Genomic DNA, 23,603 nt, shown 5'->3' on the forward strand with positions numbered 1-23,603 from the left:
AACAGTTTCACATTAAAAAGAGAATATGATAAATGAAAACACCAATCAATATAAGATCATACTGTCAATGAATGGAAAACAAAGCATCATTTCCCAAAGTTATGAAAACGTTGGAGCACAAAGGCAAAGTCATTTCATATGTTGTACAACATCGAAGCTTAATAAATACCAAATACTAGGTTTCAATGATCTAATAATATTCTAACATTTGCATATGAACATGAAATTCTAGAAACTCTTAATGAATCCATTATTAAGGTATGTAATAGCTTTCAGTTATTTGTAAGTCAACTACTCTCAAATGAGGAAATGATTTGGTTGTTTTAGGACAGCCCATATTCTGTCATGACATCCCTTGTAAGTCAAATCCATAAGGAATCATATTGAGAATAGTTGTTTCAGTCCAAGTCTGTTTTTGTAACTTTTTTCTAATTTAAATTTAAAGACATGTTCCAAAAATGGTACAAAGTACTACATATGCCCTTTTTTAGTCACAGTCGTTTACATCTTGTATGTTTTGTTTCATCATCTCTACATATATAGATACATGCACTTAATATTCTATATATACAAATACTAGTACTATAGATGTAAATGTGTATGTACACATGTATATATATACTTTCTAAACCATTTGATGATAAGTTGGACATTGTGCCTCTTTATCTATCTCAGGGTATATTTCCTAATTAGATCATTATGTTACCTAACCAAAGTGTAATGATCAAAATCAGAAAATCTGACATTGATATATTATCTAATTCATAGTCCATATTAAAATTTTGTAAATTTTTCCAAGTGATATCTTTTATATCGTTCTATATATTTCTGTTCCCTCTAGATCCAGCATAATGCAGGATTATACATTGCATTTAGTTGTCATTTCTGCATAGCTCTTACCTGATTTTTCTTCAAAGGTAAACTGAGATTTGGATTTTGTTTTCTATTGTTGTTGTTGGTGGTGGGGGGAGTTTGCAGGAATAAAACAGAAATGATGATAGATCCCTCCTAATCACATTCTCAAGCACTATATAATGCTGATTTTCCCACTGCTTTTGATAACTGATCACTTGGATAAGGTGGTCTCTTTCAAATACTCATTTCACTCAATAAGTTTAATTTATTAATGCTATCATTTATTAGATATCCAGATTACACAAATATGGCGAATGGGTACTTCTTTTAATTGGATTCTGAACTTTTTTAATATGTCTTTTTCATTTTTTGAGGAGTTCTTTACACCAAGGTGATTTTAGCTTTCTTGATCATCCCAAAATAGTACTGTCATTCTCCAGGGATCCAAGATTCCCTTTAGTTAGTGATATTTAAAAACCAATGTGGACATTAGTTGTGTTGGCTAGTGTGTTATTGCTTATTAGCCCTCAGAAGACTCTGTGGGTATGTGTGTTATGCATTCATACCAATACCTCCAATTCTGATATACACTATACAGGTTACTTAGGAAAAAACTTCCTGTAATTTGTTTCCCCTACAGTGAGAAGCCTCGTTATCATTTTCTTCAATGCCACACTTGAGTAAGTCTAGAGTATACAAAGAAATTACAGAACTGATAATCCCTATCACTGTGAAAAGTAAACCAGATATCCAGAAGTCAATTTTTTTCTTAAACTTAAATTAAAATTTGTTTAATGAAATGAACAAATTTTAAGTATCCAATTTGATGAGTTTTAACAAACATAAGCTGTATTCCTATTAACGGACAAGATCAATCAATTGTAAATTGTGATTAGTACTTTGAGTTATAGATTAGTTTTGGTGTCATTTTTTTTAAATTAATCAATATTTTCAAGAATATTGACTAGAGTAATATATGGTAACTATAGGCATAGACAAGAACAAATACCACTGGCACATATGGAAGATAGTCTTGAGCTAACAACTTAATCACCTCTATGGTATAAACCAACAGGCATAATGGCATAAACATTAGGAGAATTATAGAGTTGTGGCATCTATGCGTTTTAAGAATGGACACTTAGAGTAACCCTAGTTTTAGAGAAAATAAAATATAATTCTATCTTTCAAGAAGTCATTTGAATTAGGAAAAATTGATATTTGATATCATTTACCATGGAAAACTGGTACAGAAGTAAATCCTAATAACTATATACCAGGAATTAAATTCATCATTAATTCCCATTTATTCAATAGATTTATTGACATGTTGAAGAGATTAAGCTTGTGGTTTCAATTTGAATTTCCCTGATGGTATTGCATGGAGCACTTGGTGTGGTGCATAAACAATGAATCTTGGAACACTGGAAAAATAAATTTAAATTTTAAAAAAAAGAGATTAAGCATGTTTTATGTTTTTGAAAAACATTGTGCGAGAAATCAACTAAATGTGTGCTAGTCATATTTTATTTTCTACTGCAATTTAAAAAATTTACCCAACATAAATACTAAAATAAGAGGTGGCTGGATTGCTCAGTCAGTTTTGTGTCCACATCTTGAATTCAGCTCAGGTCATGATCTCAGGGTCATGAGATCCAGACTGGCCATGGGCTGTGTGTTCAGCCGGGAGTCTCCTGGAGATTCTCTGTTCCTCTTTCTCTCCTTTTCCCCTGCTTTTTTTTTCTCTCTCTCTCTAAAATAAGTAAACACAATCTAAAAATAAATAAATAAAATAAAATGATGCAAATGAAATGTTTGATTCATTTAAAAAAAAAAGTATGCTTTCTTAATATGTTGACAATTGACATAAAAAAAAAACTTTACAAAATATTTCTTCACATTACAAAAAGTTAAAGAAAGAGTTTCTAAGCTCAGGTAAACTGAAGAGATCCAAATAATTACATTTTAAAGATCAATACTAAACTAGAAGAGTCAAGATATTTTTATTCACTGTTCTTTTTATGTTTTTATGTTACTTATTTCAACAGGCAGTATTATTTATCCGAAGCAGAAAATATCTTACTAAACACATCTCTGAAGGCTTGTTTAACTTGCTGGTTTCTCAGAGTATAAATGAATGGATTCAACATAGGAGCAACTGAAGTATTGAGCACCGCTACTCCTTTGCTTGAAGCAACTCTTTCATTTGCAGATGGCTTTATGTACATGAATATGCAACTGCCATAACTGATGGATACAACAATCATGTGAGAAGAGCAGGTCGAAAAGGCTTTTTTCTTTTGCTGAACCGAAGGGAATTTTAGAATTGTCTTGATGATGTAAGAGTAAGAAAGGATTACTAATAACAACGTGACAATGATGATCATCACAGCTAAGGAAAAAGCAATCAGTTCTAGTAAATGTGTGTCTGAGCAAGAAAGTTGCAGGACAGGAGAAATGTCACAAATGAAATGATCGATGATATTTGAGGCACAGAAATCCAGGTTAAGAGCAAAAATCAGTGGAGGGAAAACGACCAGAAATCCAGTTGCCCAGGAACTGAGTACAATCTGATGACAAATTCTGTTGCTCATGATGGATGTATAATGCAAAGGTTTGCAGATGGCAACATAACGGTCATAGGACATAGCTGCCAGAAGGAAAAATTCTGTAACCCCCAAGAATATGTAAAAAAACAACTGAGATATACAGCCATTATAGGAAATGGCCTTTTCTCTGGTTACAATGGTGATTAGGAACCTGGGGATGCAAACACTTGTGAAAGAAATTTCCAGGAAAGAGAAATTACGGAGGAAAAAATACATTGGGGTCTTGAGATGAGAATCCAGTAGAGTAAGAGCAATGATGGTTAAGTTTCCCATCATACCCAGCATGTAATTTAGAAATAGAAATAAGAAAATTATGATCTGTAACAGAGAATTATCTGTCAGTCCCAGAAGGATAAACTCTATCTGTTTTGTATGGTTCTTCATTTCTCTTTTGTGATTTCAAACAAATCCTAGAAATAAAAGATACAATGATAAGAAGCTATATAGTAGCTTTATATCCAAGAAATAATATATAAAGAGATCCACATTCACATATATGCCTATTTATGAGGAAATACTCTATGAGGTTGAAGATATGATCTAGAACCATGCAACAGACAGTATTTTTAAAAAGCACAATAGGAGTCAACTCAGTTTTGAAAACTGACCTGCAAAATCCATAATAGTTTACTTTTTCACCATTACTTACAAACTACCAGCTCAACTGTAACTAATTCCAAATTTTTTCTTTCTTAAATAAATTAGATAAAATATTGGTTCTAGATTCAAAATAATTCATTCATTATAATTATTAATTTCATCAAAATAGAATATGCCAGTATAATGAATTAACACCTACAGTTAAATTCTGAAATTTTAGGTTTCATATTAAAGTGGTATTTGTTTAGAGCCAATTATAGACTCTTGCAAATTTTCTATGAATACTGATGAAGAAAAAAAAATGACAAAATAAAAGGTGTGTAAGAATGTAATACCACAACAAAATAAGTACCAGTTTAATCTAGAAAAAAAAAAACTGAAACAATATGAAGCAAATATAACCACATTTACAAAAGTCCAGTAAAGGATCTAAGCAAGAAGAACATACTAATGGCTACTGAGGAAAAGGACAATCTGCTCTTTCTGAAGTTTTGATGGGTCTTTTATTGTTTAGAATGAATAAAGAATATCTCTCCCCCAAGAAAGAATATCCAAGTAATAAATTGAAACTATTGTAACAATAAGTTCAATAATGTGAAAAAATGATTTTCCTTTGCAAAGGAAAAATATGTTTAGAGTATATAATGGAATATTTACCCTTTTCAAAAGGCAATTAAATTTTCATATTACATAGAAGCTATATGTCATGGCATAGTTTTGAATGAAGAGTAGAAAAGAATCTAAATATTTTAAAATAAGCAATTTTTAAAATAATTTTAGTCATTCAGATAATTACATTTTGAAATGATTCAAAAACCTCTAAATGTATTTTAGACACAAAATTGCAAAAATGTTTATACAAATTGACCCCAATTTTATAAATGTCTGTATCTGATAGACGAAGGTATGATTTCCATAAATATATACAAAAATAAGAGTAATTAAAAATAAAGTGCTTTCAATGAGCTGTTAAATTATAAGGTCTTCATATTTTTTATTAAAAATTCAGCCATTCTTATTTGCAAACAGCATGTTAGATAAAGGGCTAGTATCCAAAATCTATAAAGAACTTATCAAACTCAATACCCAAAGAACAAATAATCCATTCAAGAAATGGGCAGAGGGCATGAACAGACATTTCTGCAAAGAAGACATCCGGATGGCCAACAGACACATGAAAAAGTGCTCCACATCACTCGGCACCAGGGAAATACAAATCAAAACCACAATGAGATACCACCTCACACCAGTCAGGAAATGACAGGTGCTGGCGAGGATGCAGGGAAGAGGAATCCTCCTACACTGCTGGTGGGAACAGTCAGAAGCTGGTGAGCCACTCTGGAAAACAGCATGGAGTGTCCTCAAAAGTTGAAAATAGAACTACCCTATGACCCAGCAATCCCACTACTGATTATTTACCCTAAAGATACAAATGTAGTGATACAGAGGGGCACATGCACCCAAATGTTTAAAGCAGCAATGTCCAAAATAGCCAAACTATGGAAAGAGCCTAGAAGTGCATCAACAGATGAATGGATAAAGAAGCAGTGGTATATATATATATTATGCAACCATCAAAAGAAATGAAATCTTGCCGTTTGTGACAGCATAGATGGAACTAGAGGGTCTTATGCTAGGGAAATAAGTCAATCAGAGAAAGACAATTATCATATGATCTCCCTGATATGAGGAAGTTGAGAGGCAATATAGGGGGTTCGGGAGGTAGGAAAGGAATAAATTAAACAAGATGGGATGGAGAGAGAAACCAATCATAGGAGACATTTGATCTCACAAAACAAACTGAAGGTTGCCAGGGGGAGGGGTGTCGGGAGTGGGTGGTTGGGTTATGGACATTGGGGAAGGTATGTGCTATGGTAAGCGTTGTGAAGTATGTAAACCTGGCAATTCATAGACCTCTACCCCTGGGGCTAATAATACATTATATGTTAGTAAAAAATTAAAAATTATTTCAAAAATTCAGCCATTCTTAATAATATCCTACCAAAGAAATTATACAATGGAACATGCTTTCTCTAATTTCTCTAATTTATTATTTTATAAAAGCAAAATAAAAATAATATGAATTCAGAACCTTTATTGGTTATATATTTTAGAGGTATATTTTCAATTATACCTCTAAATTTAATATAAATATACCTCTATATTTATAAAATAAATCTAGTTGCCTTATTTCAAGCTTTACTATAAAGATGTGATCACCAAGACAGCATGGTACTGGCACAAAAACAGACATATAGACCAAAGGAACAGCATAGAGAGCTCAGATATGGACCCACAACTCTATGGTCAATAATCTTCGACAAAGCAGGAAAAAATATCCAGTGGGAAAAAGACAGTCTCTTCAATAAATGGTGCTGGGAAAATTGGACAGCTATGTATAGAAGAATGAAACCTGACCATTCTCTTAAAGCATACACAAAGAGAAACTCAAAATGGATTAAAGACCTCAATGTGAGGCAGGAATCTATGAAAATCCTAGAGGAGAACATAGGCAGTAACCTCTTTGACATCAGTCACAGCAACTTCTTTCAACATATGTCTCCAAAGGCAAATGAAACAAAAGCAAAAATAAACTTTTGGAATTTTTTCAAGATCAAAAGCTTCTGCACAGCAAAGGAAACAGTCAACAAAACAAAGAGGCAAGCCACGGGATGGGAGAAGATATTCGCAAATGACACTAAAGACAGAGCTAATATCGAAGATCTATAAAGATATCCTCAAACTCAACTCCCAAAAAATAGAGAGTCATGCCAAACAATGGGCAGCAGAGATGAACAGACATTTCTCCAAAGAAGACATGCAAATGGCTAGCAGACACACGAAAAAATGTTCATCATCATTTGCATCATGGAAATTCAAATTAAAACCACATTGAGATACCACTTAACACCAGTTACAATGGCCAAAATTAACAAGACAGGAAACAGCAAATGTTGGAGAAGATGTGGAGAAAGGAGAACCCTCTTCCACTGTTGGTGGGAATGCAAGTTGGTGCAATCACTTTGGAAAACAGTATAGAGAGTCCTCAAACAATTAAAAATAGAGTTACCCTATGACCTGGTAATTATACTACTGGGTATTTACCCCAAAGATACAGATGTAGTGAAAGGAAAGGCCATCTGTACCCCAATGTTCATAGCAGCAAAGTCCACAAGAGCCAAACTGTGGAAAGAACCAAGATGCCCTTCAACAGTTGAATGGATAAAGAAGATGTGGACCATATACACTATGGAGTATTATGCCTCCATCAGAAGGGATGAATACCCAGCTTTTGCATCCACATGGATGGGACTGGAGGAGATTATGCTGAGTGAAATAAGTCAAGTAGAGAGAGTCAATTATCATATGATTTTATTTACTTGTGGAGCATAAGGAATAACACGGAGGACATTAGAAGGAAAGGAAAAGTGATTTGGGATAAATCAGAGGGGGAGACAAAGCATGAGAGACTGTGGACTCTGAGAAACAAACTGAGGGCTTTGGAAGAGAGGCGGTGGTGGAATGGGTAGAGTCTGGTGGTGGGTATTAAAGAGGGCACACACAGCATGGAGCAATGGGTGTGGTGCATAAACAATGAATCTTAGAACACTGAAAAAATAAAATAAATAAAAATAATCCGTGATGCACTTCATTTTCCTATTAACCTAAGGAATTGTTATCAATTTGCCAAATAAATAAGGTATTTCTAAGTAAACATAAGCACTGGCAGAGAGAAAAAAAATAAACTATATCATATAGTGTATGTTTTCTTTCCTTTAAATAAAAAATATTTAAATTACATCTCTTATTAGTTTTGTCAATCAGTTATCTTTGCCTATTCTGAAGTTGTCTTTCTTTTTATTAATGAATACATAATATTTTTCCATTTACATCATTTGGCCCAGCACCTCATATACAAATTCATAAACCACACTAATTATCAATTTTAAGTTTTTATTGCTCAAAGTATTATTAATAAGAATTAGCACCTCTAAAGAGCTGTCTTTCCTATTTTTAAAAAATGGATTAAAATATGTAAAGTCAATTCTCCAAAGAAAAAATATTCTCCAACCTTGTCAATCTGATTGACTTGTAGAGCTGTCTGGCACTCTGTTTATCCAGAAAGCACTAGGATAATCCTCATTCCCTCCACTATTTTGCAGTGTACTGTCTGGTTTAAACCACCTAAGTGTTAGAAATGCAGGTGGAAATGTGTAAATAAAACTTCAAGCTCTTCTGTTTATGGAATTAGAAAATAGAAAATGATCAATAACTAATGCTTTATACAAGGAGTAATAATGAAATATCACTTTATCACTGCTATTTATTTGTGTATAACTTATATGATATTTGTAATTACTCTTACATTTTTTAAAAATTTTATTCATTTATTTGACAGAGAGATCACAAGTAGGCAGAGAGGCAGGCACAGAGAGAGGAGGAAGCAGGCTTCCCGCTGAGCAGAGAGCCCGATGCGGGACTCGATCCCAGGACCCTGGGATCATGACCTGAGCCGAAGGCAGAAGATCAACCCACTGAGCCACCCAGGTGCCCCTACTCTTACATTTTTTAAAGAAAATAACACCACTATTTTACTTACCATGAGCAGTTTATGTTGGTATCTTTTTTCTGTAGTTTACATGAGCAAGGATCAAGGATAACGAAAGGCAAACATACTCGCTAAAAAACAATATTTAATTTTGTAGGCAGAAAATTAATATAAAATAATCTCATATTAATTCAAACCAAAACCAAAGAGATAAAGTGTGAATATTTTAATAATGTGATTTGTCTGCACTATCACATATATCTGAATATATGGTAGTATCTATGGCTTGGGCAATAAAGATTTCTCATAAATTCCTTTGTTTAATACTCTATAATTTATAAAATGTGTGTCCAACTAATCCTACCTCACAAACATTCATGAAGATTATCATAGCTGAAATGATTAGATTGAAACTTGGGAAATGTATATTAGTTTCCAATTATCTAAAAGGAATGAAGGCATCTCCACAGGAAATCTAAGGGGAGGATGTCCCTAAGGAGAAATAAGAAAGATGAAAAACATTCCAAAGAACCTACAAAACACCAGTTGACCTTGTCTTTGTTCTTTCATTAAATATAAGCTTATTGTTTCAAGCATGATGATAAACAATTGTTAGAGTTGACACATTAAAAACTGCCCATTTCTTGACAATCATGTAGACAATCAACAAGTTGTGCTGTAAATAAGCAGAATATTTTGGATCATACATAATATTACATGCCAAGATACCAATAACATGTTCCAAGATAATTCCTTTTGAAGTTTGGTGGGCGGTTTTGGCAACATGTGAATCTATCACCAGAAGAACAGCATATGGGTACCTAACTCACATACTCCTCCTACTTGTTTTTTTTACAAGCGGCTGTGTTCAATATTAAGAAAAGAAATAGAACTTCTGCTTAATATCATGCAGAATGAATATTTTCTTCAGTGATTTGAGAATGTACACCTAAGTTCAACCTTTTTGAAATAGTACTAATCATTATAACATCTATAGCTCATTGACCATTTATATTTTTTATTTGTTTTCAGCATAACAATATTCATTATTTTTGCACCATACCCAGTGCTCCATGCAATCTGTGCCCTCTATAGTACCCACCACCTGGTACCCCGACCTCCCGCCCCTTCAAAACCCTGAGATTGAAATATTTCTAATTAAGTAAATGGATAGTTGGTGGCAGGCAGATGATGATAATTAGATAGAAAGATAATAGAGATGGTGCTAGATGGTAGATAGATGATGGATGAGGATAGATAGATGATAGATCGATAGATAGATTGATAGATGATAGATAGAAGAAAGGGCTATTTAATTTAGAAAACAATCAACAACAACAAAAAAAAAAAAGAAAAAAAGAAAACAATCAACAATCTAATGCCTGATGCCACAACTAGTATATAAGTGCTGAACTTTTATTTTGAATGAATAAATAAATATATGATTGAAAATTTGACATTTTTATTTCATAAATGCAAAAGCTTTTTCAAGAAATGAATTCATGAAGCTTTTTGAATATACCTTTAAAATAAAATTTTGATTTTTCAACCATATTTTATGTATATTAAAGTTTAAAGGAACATATTACAAGGAAAAAAGACTACAATTGAGAATAAATAGAAATAAATCAAGTAACAGTAATTCACACTAAACAAACCACAGGGGTAATAATCTAAGATACAGAAATAATTAGTGTGTGATTCTTTAAACTGTCATGCTCTGATCACTGACTGTCAATGAGATATATTCTAAAAAGTAAAGGGATGAAAAATCTTTAACTTTAGTTTGTTATCGACAGTGGTACTGATAGAGTCATTCTGATTTCATTTATACAAATTTTAGCATTAGGCAGATTGGTAAATATTTTGATGTTGACAATTTCTCGTTTTTTTTAATTATATTTATTTATTTTAAACATAACAGTATTCATTATTTTTTCACCACACCCAGTGCTCCATGCAATCCGTGCCCTCTATAATACCCACCACCTGGTACCCCAATTTCCCACCCCCCCACCACTTCAAACCCCTCAGATTGTTTTTCAGAGTCCATAGTCTCTCATGATCTACCAGCAATATATGAAAATTTCAATTGCCTCATGTTTTTCCCACCATGCTATTGTTAGTACATTTAATACTGACCATTTAAACAAATGTTTAATAATGTTTCATTATCACTTAGTTTTTATTTTCTTAATGACTAATGATGTTGAGTATCTTTTAATGTGCACATTTGGTATTCATGCTTCTTCCTAAGTGAAGTATATGTTCAAATCTTGAACCAGTTTTATTGGGCTGTTTGTCTTTGTATTAGTATACTGTGTGTATTTGACTATGTATTTATACTTATACATACCTGTTACTTTGTATCTTTATTACATTATACACATAACATAGATCAATATGTATTTCATATATTTCATATATGTAAAGTGAAATATATCCATAATATTTTTGTGCATGTCTATATCCATAATACATATTATATCTATACACTCACCAAATACATATTTTTAGTCAAATACCTGTCTTATAAATATCTTCTTTTAGTATAGGGCATTTCTTTTCACTTCCTTTTAAACAGGTTTTTTTAAAGTTTTATTTATTTAAGTAATCACTACACCCCACGCAGGGCTTGAATTTATGACCTAAGATCAAGAGTTGCATGCTCGTCTGACTGAGCCAGCTAGGCACCCACTTTTCACCTTTTAATGGTATCTTTTGAAAAGCAAGTTTTTAAATTAGGTCTATGATCTATTTCAAGTTTATTCCTCATTGTGTTCACTTTTATCCATATGTATATCTTATTGTAGCAACACCATTTGTGAGAAGGCATTTATTTTCCCCTCAATTTGCCTATTGTTACTCTATTTCAGGACACATTGTTCTAGTCCAATAAGTTATATGTTTACACATATCTCAATGTCAGTTTTTTGAAGTTTATAAAATATTGCTATAATATAATATTTTGTTCAACTGATGCCCAAGTGTTTTATGTTTAAATAATGCTGTAAATGACATTTTTAAATTATCAAGTTCAAATGCTCAACATTGTTATACAGAAATACAATTTTATATATATTGACACCCTTGTGCTTTTTTTTTTTAAGATTTTATTTATTTATTTGACAAATAGAGATCACAGAGAAGCAGGCAGAGAGAGAGGAGGAAGCAGGCTCCCTGCTGATCAGAGAGCCCAATATGGGGCTCGATCCCAGGACCTTAGGATCATGATCTGAGCTGAAGGTAGAGGCTTTAACCCACTGAGCCACTCAGGCGTCCCTTGACACTCTTGTGCTTTTGCTAAACTCACTTATCTTTTGTTTAAATTCAATTAGCCAACTTATAGTACATCATTATTTTCATATGTAATGTTCAATAACTTATCAGTTTTGTATAACACCAAGTACTCATCATATTTTGTGCCCTCCTTAATGCCCATCACCCAATGAACCACTTATTTATTCAAAGATTATCTTATAGGTCATTTAGGATTCTTTATCAACCCAATCCTGTTATCAAAGGAAGATGATTTAACTCCTGTTTTCCTAATCACAATCACTTTATCTTTTTCTCACCTTATTTTGTAGGTTAGGAACTCCAACACATTGTTGAACATGAACTATGAAGTAGTTATCCTTGCATAGATCATGATTTTAGAGGAGAGCTTGCAGGCTTTTCTTCTTATATTTGATATAAGCTGAAGTTTTGTTTTGTTTATAACTAGGTGTCCTTTATCACATTGAGATTGTTTTCTCTGCTTCTACTTTAATGAGAAATTTTCAGCATAAACAAGTACTGAATTTTGTCAATTTTTTTTTTTTTCCCTGAGGGGCACTTGGGTGGCTCAGTGGATTGGTTAATATATGCCATTATATTTGAAGTGAAGTGTTCAAATACAGCACCTGGGTGGGCAGTTTTTTTTAAAAAACACATTCTTATAATCTCTGCCTTTTAACCAGTGATGTATGTCTTGATCACTTATATAATGTAAGCTTTTATGTTCGGACTTTTGTTAATCATTTTGTTATATGATTTTTGTTTGTTCTCGTTGTTCTTTCTTTTGTTTCCCATTTCCTGCCTTAAAATTAGCAACCCTAGTGTTTCATTTTACTTTATATAATGTGTTTTTGACTATACCATTTCTTAAAAGTTTGTGTGTGAATTATAGTATACACAGTAAACAATTCACAGACCACTTAGAATTAATTTTTACCACTGGAGGTAGAATATAGAAAATGTATTACTCTCTAGGACCCTTCACTCTTTCCTTTTTTATTGCAGTTATAATTTATATTATGTTTATAAACATCAGAAGCTCCACCAGAAAATGTTATAATTCTTGCTTTCAACAATCAGTTTTATAAAAGGATTTGTATAGAATTGGTGTTTTTGTTTGTCTTGAATGTTTAGTAGAAATCTACAACCAAGCCATCTGTGCTTGAAGTTCTCTTTATAGGATGACTTAACTATGTATTTGTTCCCTTTAATAGATACAGGACTGTATGGGTTGGATATTTCATTTTTAATTATCTTTGGTCAATTGTATCTTTCAAAGAATCCATTCATTTCATTTAAGTTGCCAAATCTACTCTGCAGATGTTTTAAAAATATTTCATTTGTATCTTCTTAATACCTGTATAATTTCTAATGATGTTATTGCTCTTATTCTTGATAAATCTTTTCTTTTCTTTTTTCCAGCTCAGTCCCACAACAGTTTTATCAATTGTTATTTATCCCTTCTAAGAATCAGCTCTTGATTCCTATGAGCTTCTCTCTTGCTTTATTGTTTTCTGTTTCTTCTAATTTCCCTTATTGTTTCTTTTCTTCTGTTTAGATACTTTCTCTTTGATTTTTTACAGGTAGATTGCCTAAAACATTAAAAATAGCAATGAGAAATCACACAGCAATAACAACATTCATCTTGTTGGGACTTACAGAGGACCCCCAGCAAGTTTTCCTTTTTATCTTCCTATTTCTCACCTACGTGCTGAATATTACGGGAAATCTGACCATTACCATTCTGACATTCATGAATTCTCATCTTAAATCACCTATGTATTTTTTTTCTTCGAAACTTCTCCATCTTAGAAATATCATTCATGACAGTGTGCATTCCCAGATACCTGTACAGTGTTTCAACCAGAGACAAAACTATTACTTATAATCCTTGTGCTAGTCAAATATTTTTTATTGGGCTTTTTGGGGCCTCAGAATTTTTTCTCCTGGCAGCCATGTCCTATGACTTCTGTGTGGCATCTGCAAATCCCTTCATTACATGACCATCATGAACAACAAAGTCTGTACCATCCTCATCCTCTGTTACTGGATCTCTGGACTGATGATCATCATCACACCCCTTGGTATGGGCCTCCAGCTGGAATTCTGTGACTCCAGTGCTATTAATCTCCTCTTTTTAAGATTTCATGCTCGGATATTTGGTTTATAGAACAGATGGTTATAATCTGCGCAGTGTTGACATTCATTATTACTGATAGGTGTCATTCTTTCCTACACATTTACCATCAGAAAAATTCTAAGATTCCCTTCTGCTTCTCAAAGTAAAAACGTTTTCTCTACCTGTTCTTCTCACATGATTGTTGTTACCATCACATATGGCAGCTGTATTTTTATCTACGTCAAGCCTTCAGCCAAAGAAGAAGTGGACATCAATAAAGGAGTATCGGTGCTCACCACATCTGTTGCCCCTTTGTTGAACCCTTTCATTTATACATTGAGGAACAAGCAAGTGAAACAAGTTTTAAATGACACAATAAAAAAAAATTGCACTTATCTTACACAGGTAAGAGCAAATGGACTTTGAAAAATCAATGAGAACATTTGTTTCATAGCATTGTTTTTTCCTGGAAGTCCTAACTAATTCACTAAGGTTAACTAACCTCAGAATCATTTAAATCTTGATTTGTAAACCTACTCAAAACTAATAATTTCTTTCTCTCTTTAATCTCAATCAAAAGTGTTTCCTCCATTAAAGGAACATGAGATTTTTTTTCCCAAGAAATAAAATCTCTCATCTCCAAGCTTTTCTTTATTATTCAAAAAGAAACTATATAACATATTAATTATACTGTCTATGAGTATAGGAAATTTTTAGATCAATACTTTTTCTAAACTCTTTTAATTGACATATGTAAATGTGCCAAAAGAAACATATGAAATATAGAGAAAAAAAATCTTTGTTTTAAGGTGTTAATAAGATAAGCTTTAAAATAGACTCTAAATGGGCATGTTAAGTATAATTGAAATAAAACAAAAGTAAGAAAATAAATACCAGGAATGTGGAAAATAATATGATACACAAAAGATATAAGGAAACCAGAATTTTTAGATTTTCTTCAAGAAACAGAAAATTTAGACCACAACTGCCTGACAATAACATGCAAGCATTCATACACACATGCACACATACAAAAATTTTAAGACACACCAAAATTTTTCTCCATTACTAAGACCTACTTTTCAGTAAACTTTACTATATCATTGTCCTATCTGAGCAAAGCACATTACTCACAAACCAATCCTCTCTAAATTTTATGTCACATTAAATGGTGGATGTTTGAAACAATTATACCTATAGAGAAATGGTTCTGAAAATTGCATCTTAGAGACACAAGCTTAAAATGTTGAAGGCAATCACAAGATTTCCAAACACTACCCTTTTCCCATAACTACTACCACACAATATACAATGTAACAGTGGATTGCAGCTGTAGAGCTCTTTTCTTTCTAGGAAAGAATACTTACAGAGAGGGAGATAAAAAACAAAGACACTAAGAGATATGAAACATCTTCAACCTACAGCTTCAGCTGCAGCAAATATTAAACACATCCCAGCAAAAGTATCCTAGCAAGATTATCCTAAATCTTCATAGTAATGGCCTATTTACATCCACTTATACTTCAACAATAAAAAATTGCAATGCATAGCAAAGGAAAAAAAATGAAACGAACAAAAACACTGCACCATCTAAAGAGATAAAGCAAGCTATAGAACTAGAACAAATATAACACAGACGTTAAAGATATCTAGCAAGGAGTTGGAAACAACTATGATTAATATGGTAAGGGCTCTAAAAGAAAAAGTAGAAATCATGCAGTGACAGATGACAAAATTAAGTGTAGAAATGAAACCTATAAGAAAGAGTCAAAGGAAATACTAGGGGAAAAAAAAACCACTTATAACTAAAATGAAGAATGCCTTTGATAGGCTTGTTAGTAGACTGAACAAGGCAGAGGAAAGAACCAGTGATACCTGAAGACAGCTCATAAAAACCTACAAATCTAAATGCAAGAGAAAAAAAATCTAAATGCAAGCATCCAAGAATTTGGGACAAACCCAAACTTGTAGCATAGGCATCACTGGAACACCAGAAAGAGAAGAGAGAAATGAGAAAAAGAAATATTTGAAGAAATAGTGGTTGCAGAATGTTCCAAAATTAATGACAGAAACTAAAACATGGACACAGGAGAATTAGAGAACACATAACAGGATAAACTACATGCACAAAAATTCAACTACCCATATAATATTCAAATTCAGAAAACACAAAGAAAATCTTCAAATAAAACATGGGAAAATATATGGTTTATCTAGAGAAAAATAAAAAAAAATCTTAAATAAAAGATGGAAAAAATATAGCTTATCTAGAGAAGAACAAGGGTGAAATTACAGCACACTTTTAATCAGAAAATATGCACGCAAGAGGGGAACAGAATGAAATATTTCAAGTGCTTAAAGAGAAAAACCACTAACCCACACACAGTTAAGTTATACTTCAAAAGTGAAGGAGAAATAAAGACTCTGTCAGGCAAACAAACTGAAGGAATTCATTATCACACACAGTTAAGTTATACTTCAAAAGTGAAGGAGAAATACAGACTTTGTCAGGGAAACAAACTGAAGGAATTCATTATCAGCAGGCCTGAACTTCAAGGAATTCTTCAAAAATTCTTCAGGCAGAAGAAAATTATACTTATCAGAAAACTTACTCTACATACACAAAGAAAGGATGAACATGGAAGAATAAATAATTAAAGGTATAATACAATATGCTCACTATAAAGATAAATTAATAAAGACAGCAGGGTATTGACAACAGAATATACATAAAGATCAATGAAACAGAATAGAAATTCCACAGGTAGGACACATACAGTTGATCTTTGACAAAGAGCAAAGGCAATTCAACAGAGACAATCTTTTCCACAAATGTAGAATTGGACATTTATATAAAAAATAGATCTAGACACAGACCTTTCACAATATTTAACTCAAAATGGATCATAGACCTACTACAGAACTTCAACAATAAGTAAATGGGTGGTGATCAATGGAGCCAGGATTCATACTTTTGGAGTGGGAGTTTACAGAGAAAAAGGGGAAGAAGATTGCATATAGTAATACTTGTATATTTATATACAAGTTATTAGGATCCTATATATTTCCTGGCTCTGTCCTGTTAGAGGGTCTAGAAGAAATAACACCCTTTTTAAAAAATATTTTATTTATTTATTTGACAGAGCGAGATCACAAGTAGGCAGAGAAGCAAGCAGAGAGATCGGAGGAAGCAGGCTACCTGCTGAGCAAAGAGCTTGATGCAGGGCTCAATCCCAGGACCCTGGGATCATGACCTGAGATAAAGGCAATGAACACACCTCGAGCCCAGATCTTGGTTTCTAAAACCATCCTGGTCCAATAAGAGTAACCAAGTATTGTTGCACAAGTGTCTGATTACAGGGCTCTGGTAAGGGACATAGAAGATGACTCTGAAACATCTTATAGTACCAGAAAACAAGGAAGTGATTTTTAAGAAACACACTATGATGGTTGGATATCAAATGGAAGAATAACCAATTAAAAGACCTCCCAATGGCCAACGCTAGAAAAATTTATCAACAAAATAAATTGTATTGGATATAATTTAGAAGTATATAATAAGGATCCATGAGCCCATAGTGATATAAATAAATGGAGATTTATGAGTAAATTAATAAATGGGGAAGAACACAAATTCCCCATGGAAAGGAATTCCAAATAATTTACACAGATACCCCATCTTCCAGGCAGAGCATAATTCCCACTCCTTCAATGTCAGCTCTTCATAGTGACTTCCTTCCACAGAGTAAATTTGGAAAGTGCAGGATGGGAGGACAGCAAATTTGTGGAGGACCCTAACAATTAGTGCCTTTATCAGGTGAGCAAAGTTCCCATGAAAAATGATAAATTATTCTGATAGTAAAAACTCATGATATGGATGAGTAAGGGGCAAATTTACCCCCATTGTCTTCTTTCCCAAGAAAGATGAAAATTGATGATGATGAATTGATGATGAAAATGGCAAATTTAACCCCATGGGTTTCTTTCCCAAAACACATAACCAAATTTAATCTGAGCATAACATCATATAAATCCCCATGAAGGTCTATTATAAAAACTACTAGATCAGAGTTCTTCAAATTCTCAAGATTATCAAAATTCTGAAAGAGTGTCCCATGCAAAGAAGCCTCTTAAAGATATGATTAACATACTGGAGTACCCTGGAAGAGATCCAGGAACAAAACAGAAACAGTAAGTAAAAATCAAGGAAATCTGAATAAATTAAGTTCTTTAGACTTAGTAATAATGTATCAATCCAACAACATATCAATAAGTGTGTCAGTTCACTAATTGCAGTGAATCTAAAATATTAACATGATAATGGGAGAAATTGTGTTGAGGACATATAGGAACTCTACCTTCACATTTTTTCTATAGTTCTAAAACTATCCTAAATGAAAAATTTATTCAAAAAAGAAAAAAAAAGAATCTCGATGATATTTTAATTGGAATTTTGTTGAATATGTCAATACATTTGTTAAATATTAATACATTAAATATATTGAGCCTTCTAAAACATGAGGATTTCATAACTTTCTGCTTAACTATATGCTGATTTTTAAAATTCTCCATCACAAAGAATTGGTTTACTTATTTTTTTATATAATTTCTTTTCAGTGTAACAGAACTCATTGTTTATGCACCACACCCATTGTTCCATGCAATACATGCCCTCCACAATACCAACCACCAGGCTCCCCCAACCTGCCACCCCCTGTCCCTTCAAAACCCTCAGATTGTTTTTCAGAGTCCATAGTCTCTCATGGTTCATCTCTACCTCCAATTTCCCTCAACTCCCTTCTCCTCTCCATCTCCCCAAGTCTTCTGTGTTATTTGTTATGCTCCACAAATAAGTGAAACCTTATGATAATTGACTCTCTCTGCTTAACTTATTTCACTCAGCATAATCTCTTCCAGTCCCATCCATGTTGCTACAAAAGTTGGGTATTCGACCTTTCTGATGGGGGCATAATTCTCCATAGTGTATATGGACCACATCTTCCTTATCTGTTAATCCATTGAAGGGCATCTTGGTTCTTTCCACAATTCGGCAATTGTGGACATTGCTGCTATGAACATTGGGGTACAGATGGCCCTTCTTTTCACTACATCCGTATCTTTGGAGTAAATATCCAGTAGTGCGATTTTAGGGTCATAGGGAAGCTCTATTTTAATTTCTTAAGGAGTCTCCACACTGTTCTCCAAAGTAGCTGCACTAACTTGCATTCCCACCAACAGTGTAAGAGGGTTCCCCTTTCTCCACATCCTCTCCAACACACGTTGTTTCCTGTCTTGCTAATTTTGGCCATTCTAACTGGTGTAAGGTGATATCTCAGCGTGGCTTTAATTTGAATCTCTCTAATGGCTAGTGATGATGAACATTTTTCCATGTGTCTGATAGCCATTTGTATGTCTTCATTGGAGAAGTGTCTGTTCATGTCTTCTGCCCACTTTTTGGCACGATTATCTGTTTTGTGTGGGTTGAGTTTGAGGAGTTCTTTATAGATCCTGGATATCAGCCTTCTGTCTGTACTGTCATTTGCAAATATCTTCTCCCATTCCATGGGTTGCCTCTTTGTTTTGTTGACTTTTTTCTTTGTTGTGCAGAAGCTTTTGATCTTGATGAAGTCCCAAAAGTTCATTTTCGCTTTTGTTTCCTTTGCCTTTGCAGACATATCTTGAAAGAAGTTGCTGTGGCTGATATCGAAGAGATTACTGCCTATGTTCTCCTCTAGGATTCTGATGGATTCCTGTCTCACGTTGAGGTCTTTTATCCATTTCGAGTTTATCTTTGTGTATGGTGTAAGAGAGTGGTCGAGTTTCATTCTTCTCCATATAGCTGTCCAATTTTCCCAGCACCATTTATTGAAGAGACTGTCTTTTTTCCACTATATATTTTTTCCTGCTTTGTCGAAGATTATTTGACCATAGAGTAGAGGGTGCATATCTGGGCTCTACTCTGTTCCACTGGTCTATGTGTTTGCTCTTATGCCAGTACCATGCTGTCTTGGTGATCACAGCTTTGTAGTAAAGCTTGAAATCAGGTAACGTGATGCCCCCCAGTTTTATTTTTGTTTTTCAACATTTCCTTAGCAATTCGGGTTCTCTTCTGATTCCATAAAAATTTTAGGATATTTGCTCCAGCTCTTTGAAAAATACTGGTGGAATTTTGATCAAAATGGCATTAAAGGTATAGAGTTCTCTAGGCAGTATAGATATTTTAACAATATTCATTCGTCCAATCCAAGAGCATGGAATGGTCTTCCATCTTTTTGTGTCTTCTTCAATTTCTTTCATGAGTGTTCTGTAGTTCCTCGAGTACAGATCCTTTACCTCTTTGGTAAAGAGTTTATTCCCAGGTATCTTATGGTTCTTGGTGCTATAGTGAATGGAATTGATTCTCTAATTTCCCTTTCTGTGTTTTCATTATTAGTGTATAAGAAAGCAACTGATTTCTGTACATTGACTTTGTACCCTGCCACGTTACTGAGTTGCTGTATGAGTTCTAGTAGTTTGGAGGTGGAGTCTTTTGGGTTTTCCATATAAAGTGTCATGTCATCAGCAAAGAGAGAGAGTTTTAATTCTTCATTGCCAATTTGGATACCTTTTATTTCTCTTTGTTGTCTGATTGCTGTTGATAGGACTTCTAATACTATGTTGCACAAGAGTGGTGAGAGTGGACATCCTTGTCATGTTCCTGATCTCAACGGGAAGGCTGTGAGCTTTTTCCCACTGAGGATGATATTTGTTGTGGGTTTTCATATATAAATTCTTTTTAATTTAGTTTTTACTTATTTTCAACGTAACAGTATTCATTATTTTTGCACCACACCCAGTGCTCCATGCAATCCATGCCCTCTCTAATACCCACCACCTGGTACCCCAACCTCCCACCACCCCCGCCACTTCAAACCCCTCAGATTGATTTTCAGAGTCCATAGTCTCTCATGGTTCACCTCCCCTTCCAATTTCCCCCAACTCCCTTTTCCTCTTTAACTCCCCATGTCCTCCATGCTATTTGTTATGCTCCACAAATAAGTGAAACCATATGATAGTTGGCTCTCTCTGCTTGATTTATTTCACTCAGCTTAATCTCTTATGAAGTTCAAGAATGTTCCCTCTATCCTTATACTTTAAAGCATTTTAATCAGGAACGGATGCTGGATTTTGTCAAATGCTTTTTCTGCATCAGTTGAGAGAACCAAGTGGTTCTTCCTCTTCACTTATTGATTTATTCTATCACATTGATTGATTTGTGAATGGTGAACCATCCTTGCAATCCAGGGATGAATCCCACCTGGTCACAGTAGATAATCTTTTTTTTTTTTTTTTTTTTTTTTTGGTAGATAATCTTTTTAATGTGCTGTTGGATCCCATTTTCTAGGATCTTGTTGAGAATCTTAGCATCCATATTCATCAGTGATATTGGTCTAAAATTCTCCTTTTTGGTGGGGTCTTTGCCTGGTTTAGGGATCAGGGTAACGCTGGTTTCATGAAGAGTCTGGAAGTTTTCCTTCTCCTTTATTTTTTGAAGCAGCTTCAGGAGAATAGGTGTTATTTCTCCTTTGAAAGTTTGGTAGAATTCCCCAGGAAATCCGTCAGGTCCTGGGCTCTGGTTTTGGGGGAGGTTTTTGATCACAGCTTCAATCTCATTACTAGATATTGGTCTATTCACGTTGTCAATTTCTTCCTGGTTCAATTTTGGAAGTTTATAGTTTTCCAGGAATGCATCTATTTCATCTAGGTTGCTTAACTTATTGGCATATAACTGTTAATGTAATTTCAGATGATTGTTTCTACTTCCTTGGTGTTTGTTGTGATCTCTCCCTTTTCATTCATAATTTTATTAATTTGGGCCTCTCTCTTTTCTTTTGGATTAGTTTGGCCAATGGTTTATTGATCTTATTGATTCTTCCAAAAAACCAGCTTCTAGTTTCATTGATGAATTCTTTTTTTTTAATTTTTTCAATTTATTTATTTTCAGAAAAACAGTATTCATTATTTTTTCACCACACCCAGTGCTCCATGCAATCCGTGCCCTCTATAATACCCACAACCTGGTACCCCAACCTCCCACACCCCCGCCACTTCAAACCCCTCAGATTGATTTTCAGAGTCCATAGTCTCTCATGGTTCACCTCCCCTTCCAATTTACCCCAACTCCTTTCTCCTCTCTAACACCCCTTGTCCTCCATGATATTTGTTATGCTCCACAAATAAGTGAAACCTTATGATAATTGACTCTCTCTGCTTGACTTATTTCACTCAGCATCATCTCTTCCAGTCCCGTCCATGTTGCTACAAAAGTTGGGTATTCATCCTTTCTGATGGAGGCATAATACTCCATAGTGTATATGGACCACATCTTCCTTATCCATTCATCCATTGAAGGGCATCTTGGTTCTTTCCATAGTTGATGCATTCTACTGTATCTCCAGTTTCTATCTCATTGATTTCTGCTCTAATCTTGATTATTTCCCTTCTTGTGTGTGGAGTTGGCTTAATTTGTTGTTGATTCTCCAGTTCTTTAAGGTATAGAGACAACTGGTGTATTCTGGATTTTTCAAGTTTTTTGAGGGAGGCTTGGATGGCTATGTATTTCCCCCTTAGGACCACCTTTGCTGTATCCCATAGGTTTTGGACCGAAGTGTCTTCATTCTCATTGGTTTCCATGAATTGTTTCAGTTCTTCTTTGATCTCCTGGTTGATCCAAGCATTCTTAAGCAAGGTGGTCTTTAGCTTCCAGGTGTTTGAATTCCTTTCAAACTTTTCCTTGTGGTTGAGCTCCAGATTCAAAGCATTGAATAATCTGAGTATATGCAGGGAATAATCTCAATCTTTTGGTATCGGTGGAGCCCTGATTTGTGACCCAGTTTGTGTTCTATTCTGGAGAACGTTCCATGTGCACTTGAGAAGAATGAGTATTCTGTTGTTTTAGAATGGAATGTTCTGTATGTATCTATAAGGTCCATCTGGTCCAATGTGTCATTCATTGATTTTCTGCTTGGATGATTTCTATTGATTTTCTCCTTGGATGATTGGTCTATTACAGAGAGTGGCATGTTAACATCTCCTTTTTATCTTTATTTATATGAATACATATAAATATTATTTATATAAATATGCCTCTTTATCTTGATTAACAGTTTTCTTACATAATTGGCTGCTCCCATATTGGGGGCATAAATATTTACTATTGTTAGATCTTCTTGATGGATAGTCCCTTTAAGAATTATGTATTGTCCTTCTCTATCTCTGAATACAGTCTTTAGTTTAAAATCTAATTTATTTGATATGAGAATCACTACCTCAGCCTTCTTTTGAGGCCCATTGGCATGAAAGATGCTTCTCCATCCCTTCACTTTCAGTCTGGCTGTATACTTAGGTTCAAAATGGCTCTCTTGTAGACAACATATGGTTGGGTCCTGTCCTTTTATCCAATCTGCAACCCTGTGTCATTTAATGAGTGCATTTAGGCCATTCGCATTGAAAGTGATTATTTAGAGATATGTTTTTATTGATATTGTGTTACCTGTGAAGTCTTTGTTTCTGTAGATTGTCTCCATATATTTCCGTTCAATGATATTTTTAG

General features: G+C 33.9%; 1 protein-coding gene and 1 pseudogene across 1 annotated transcript; one reads left to right on the forward strand and one right to left on the reverse strand.

Moving 5' to 3' along the window:
- Positions 1-2,909: 2,909 nt before the first annotated feature.
- Positions 2,910-3,848, reverse strand: LOC116592478 (olfactory receptor 6C70). Its single transcript, XM_032345668.1, has one exon. It carries the CDS (start codon positions 3,846-3,848, stop codon positions 2,910-2,912), a length of 939 nt encoding a protein of 312 aa, XP_032201559.1.
- A 9,656-nt stretch (positions 3,849-13,504) lies between these two features.
- On the forward strand, positions 13,505-14,437 carry LOC116593581 (annotated as a pseudogene).
- The last annotated feature ends 9,166 nt before the right edge of the window (positions 14,438-23,603 follow it).

The sequence above is a fragment of the Mustela erminea genome, chromosome 6, assembly GCF_009829155.1.
Source record: "Mustela erminea isolate mMusErm1 chromosome 6, mMusErm1.Pri, whole genome shotgun sequence".
NCBI lineage: Eukaryota > Metazoa > Chordata > Mammalia > Carnivora > Mustelidae > Mustela > Mustela erminea.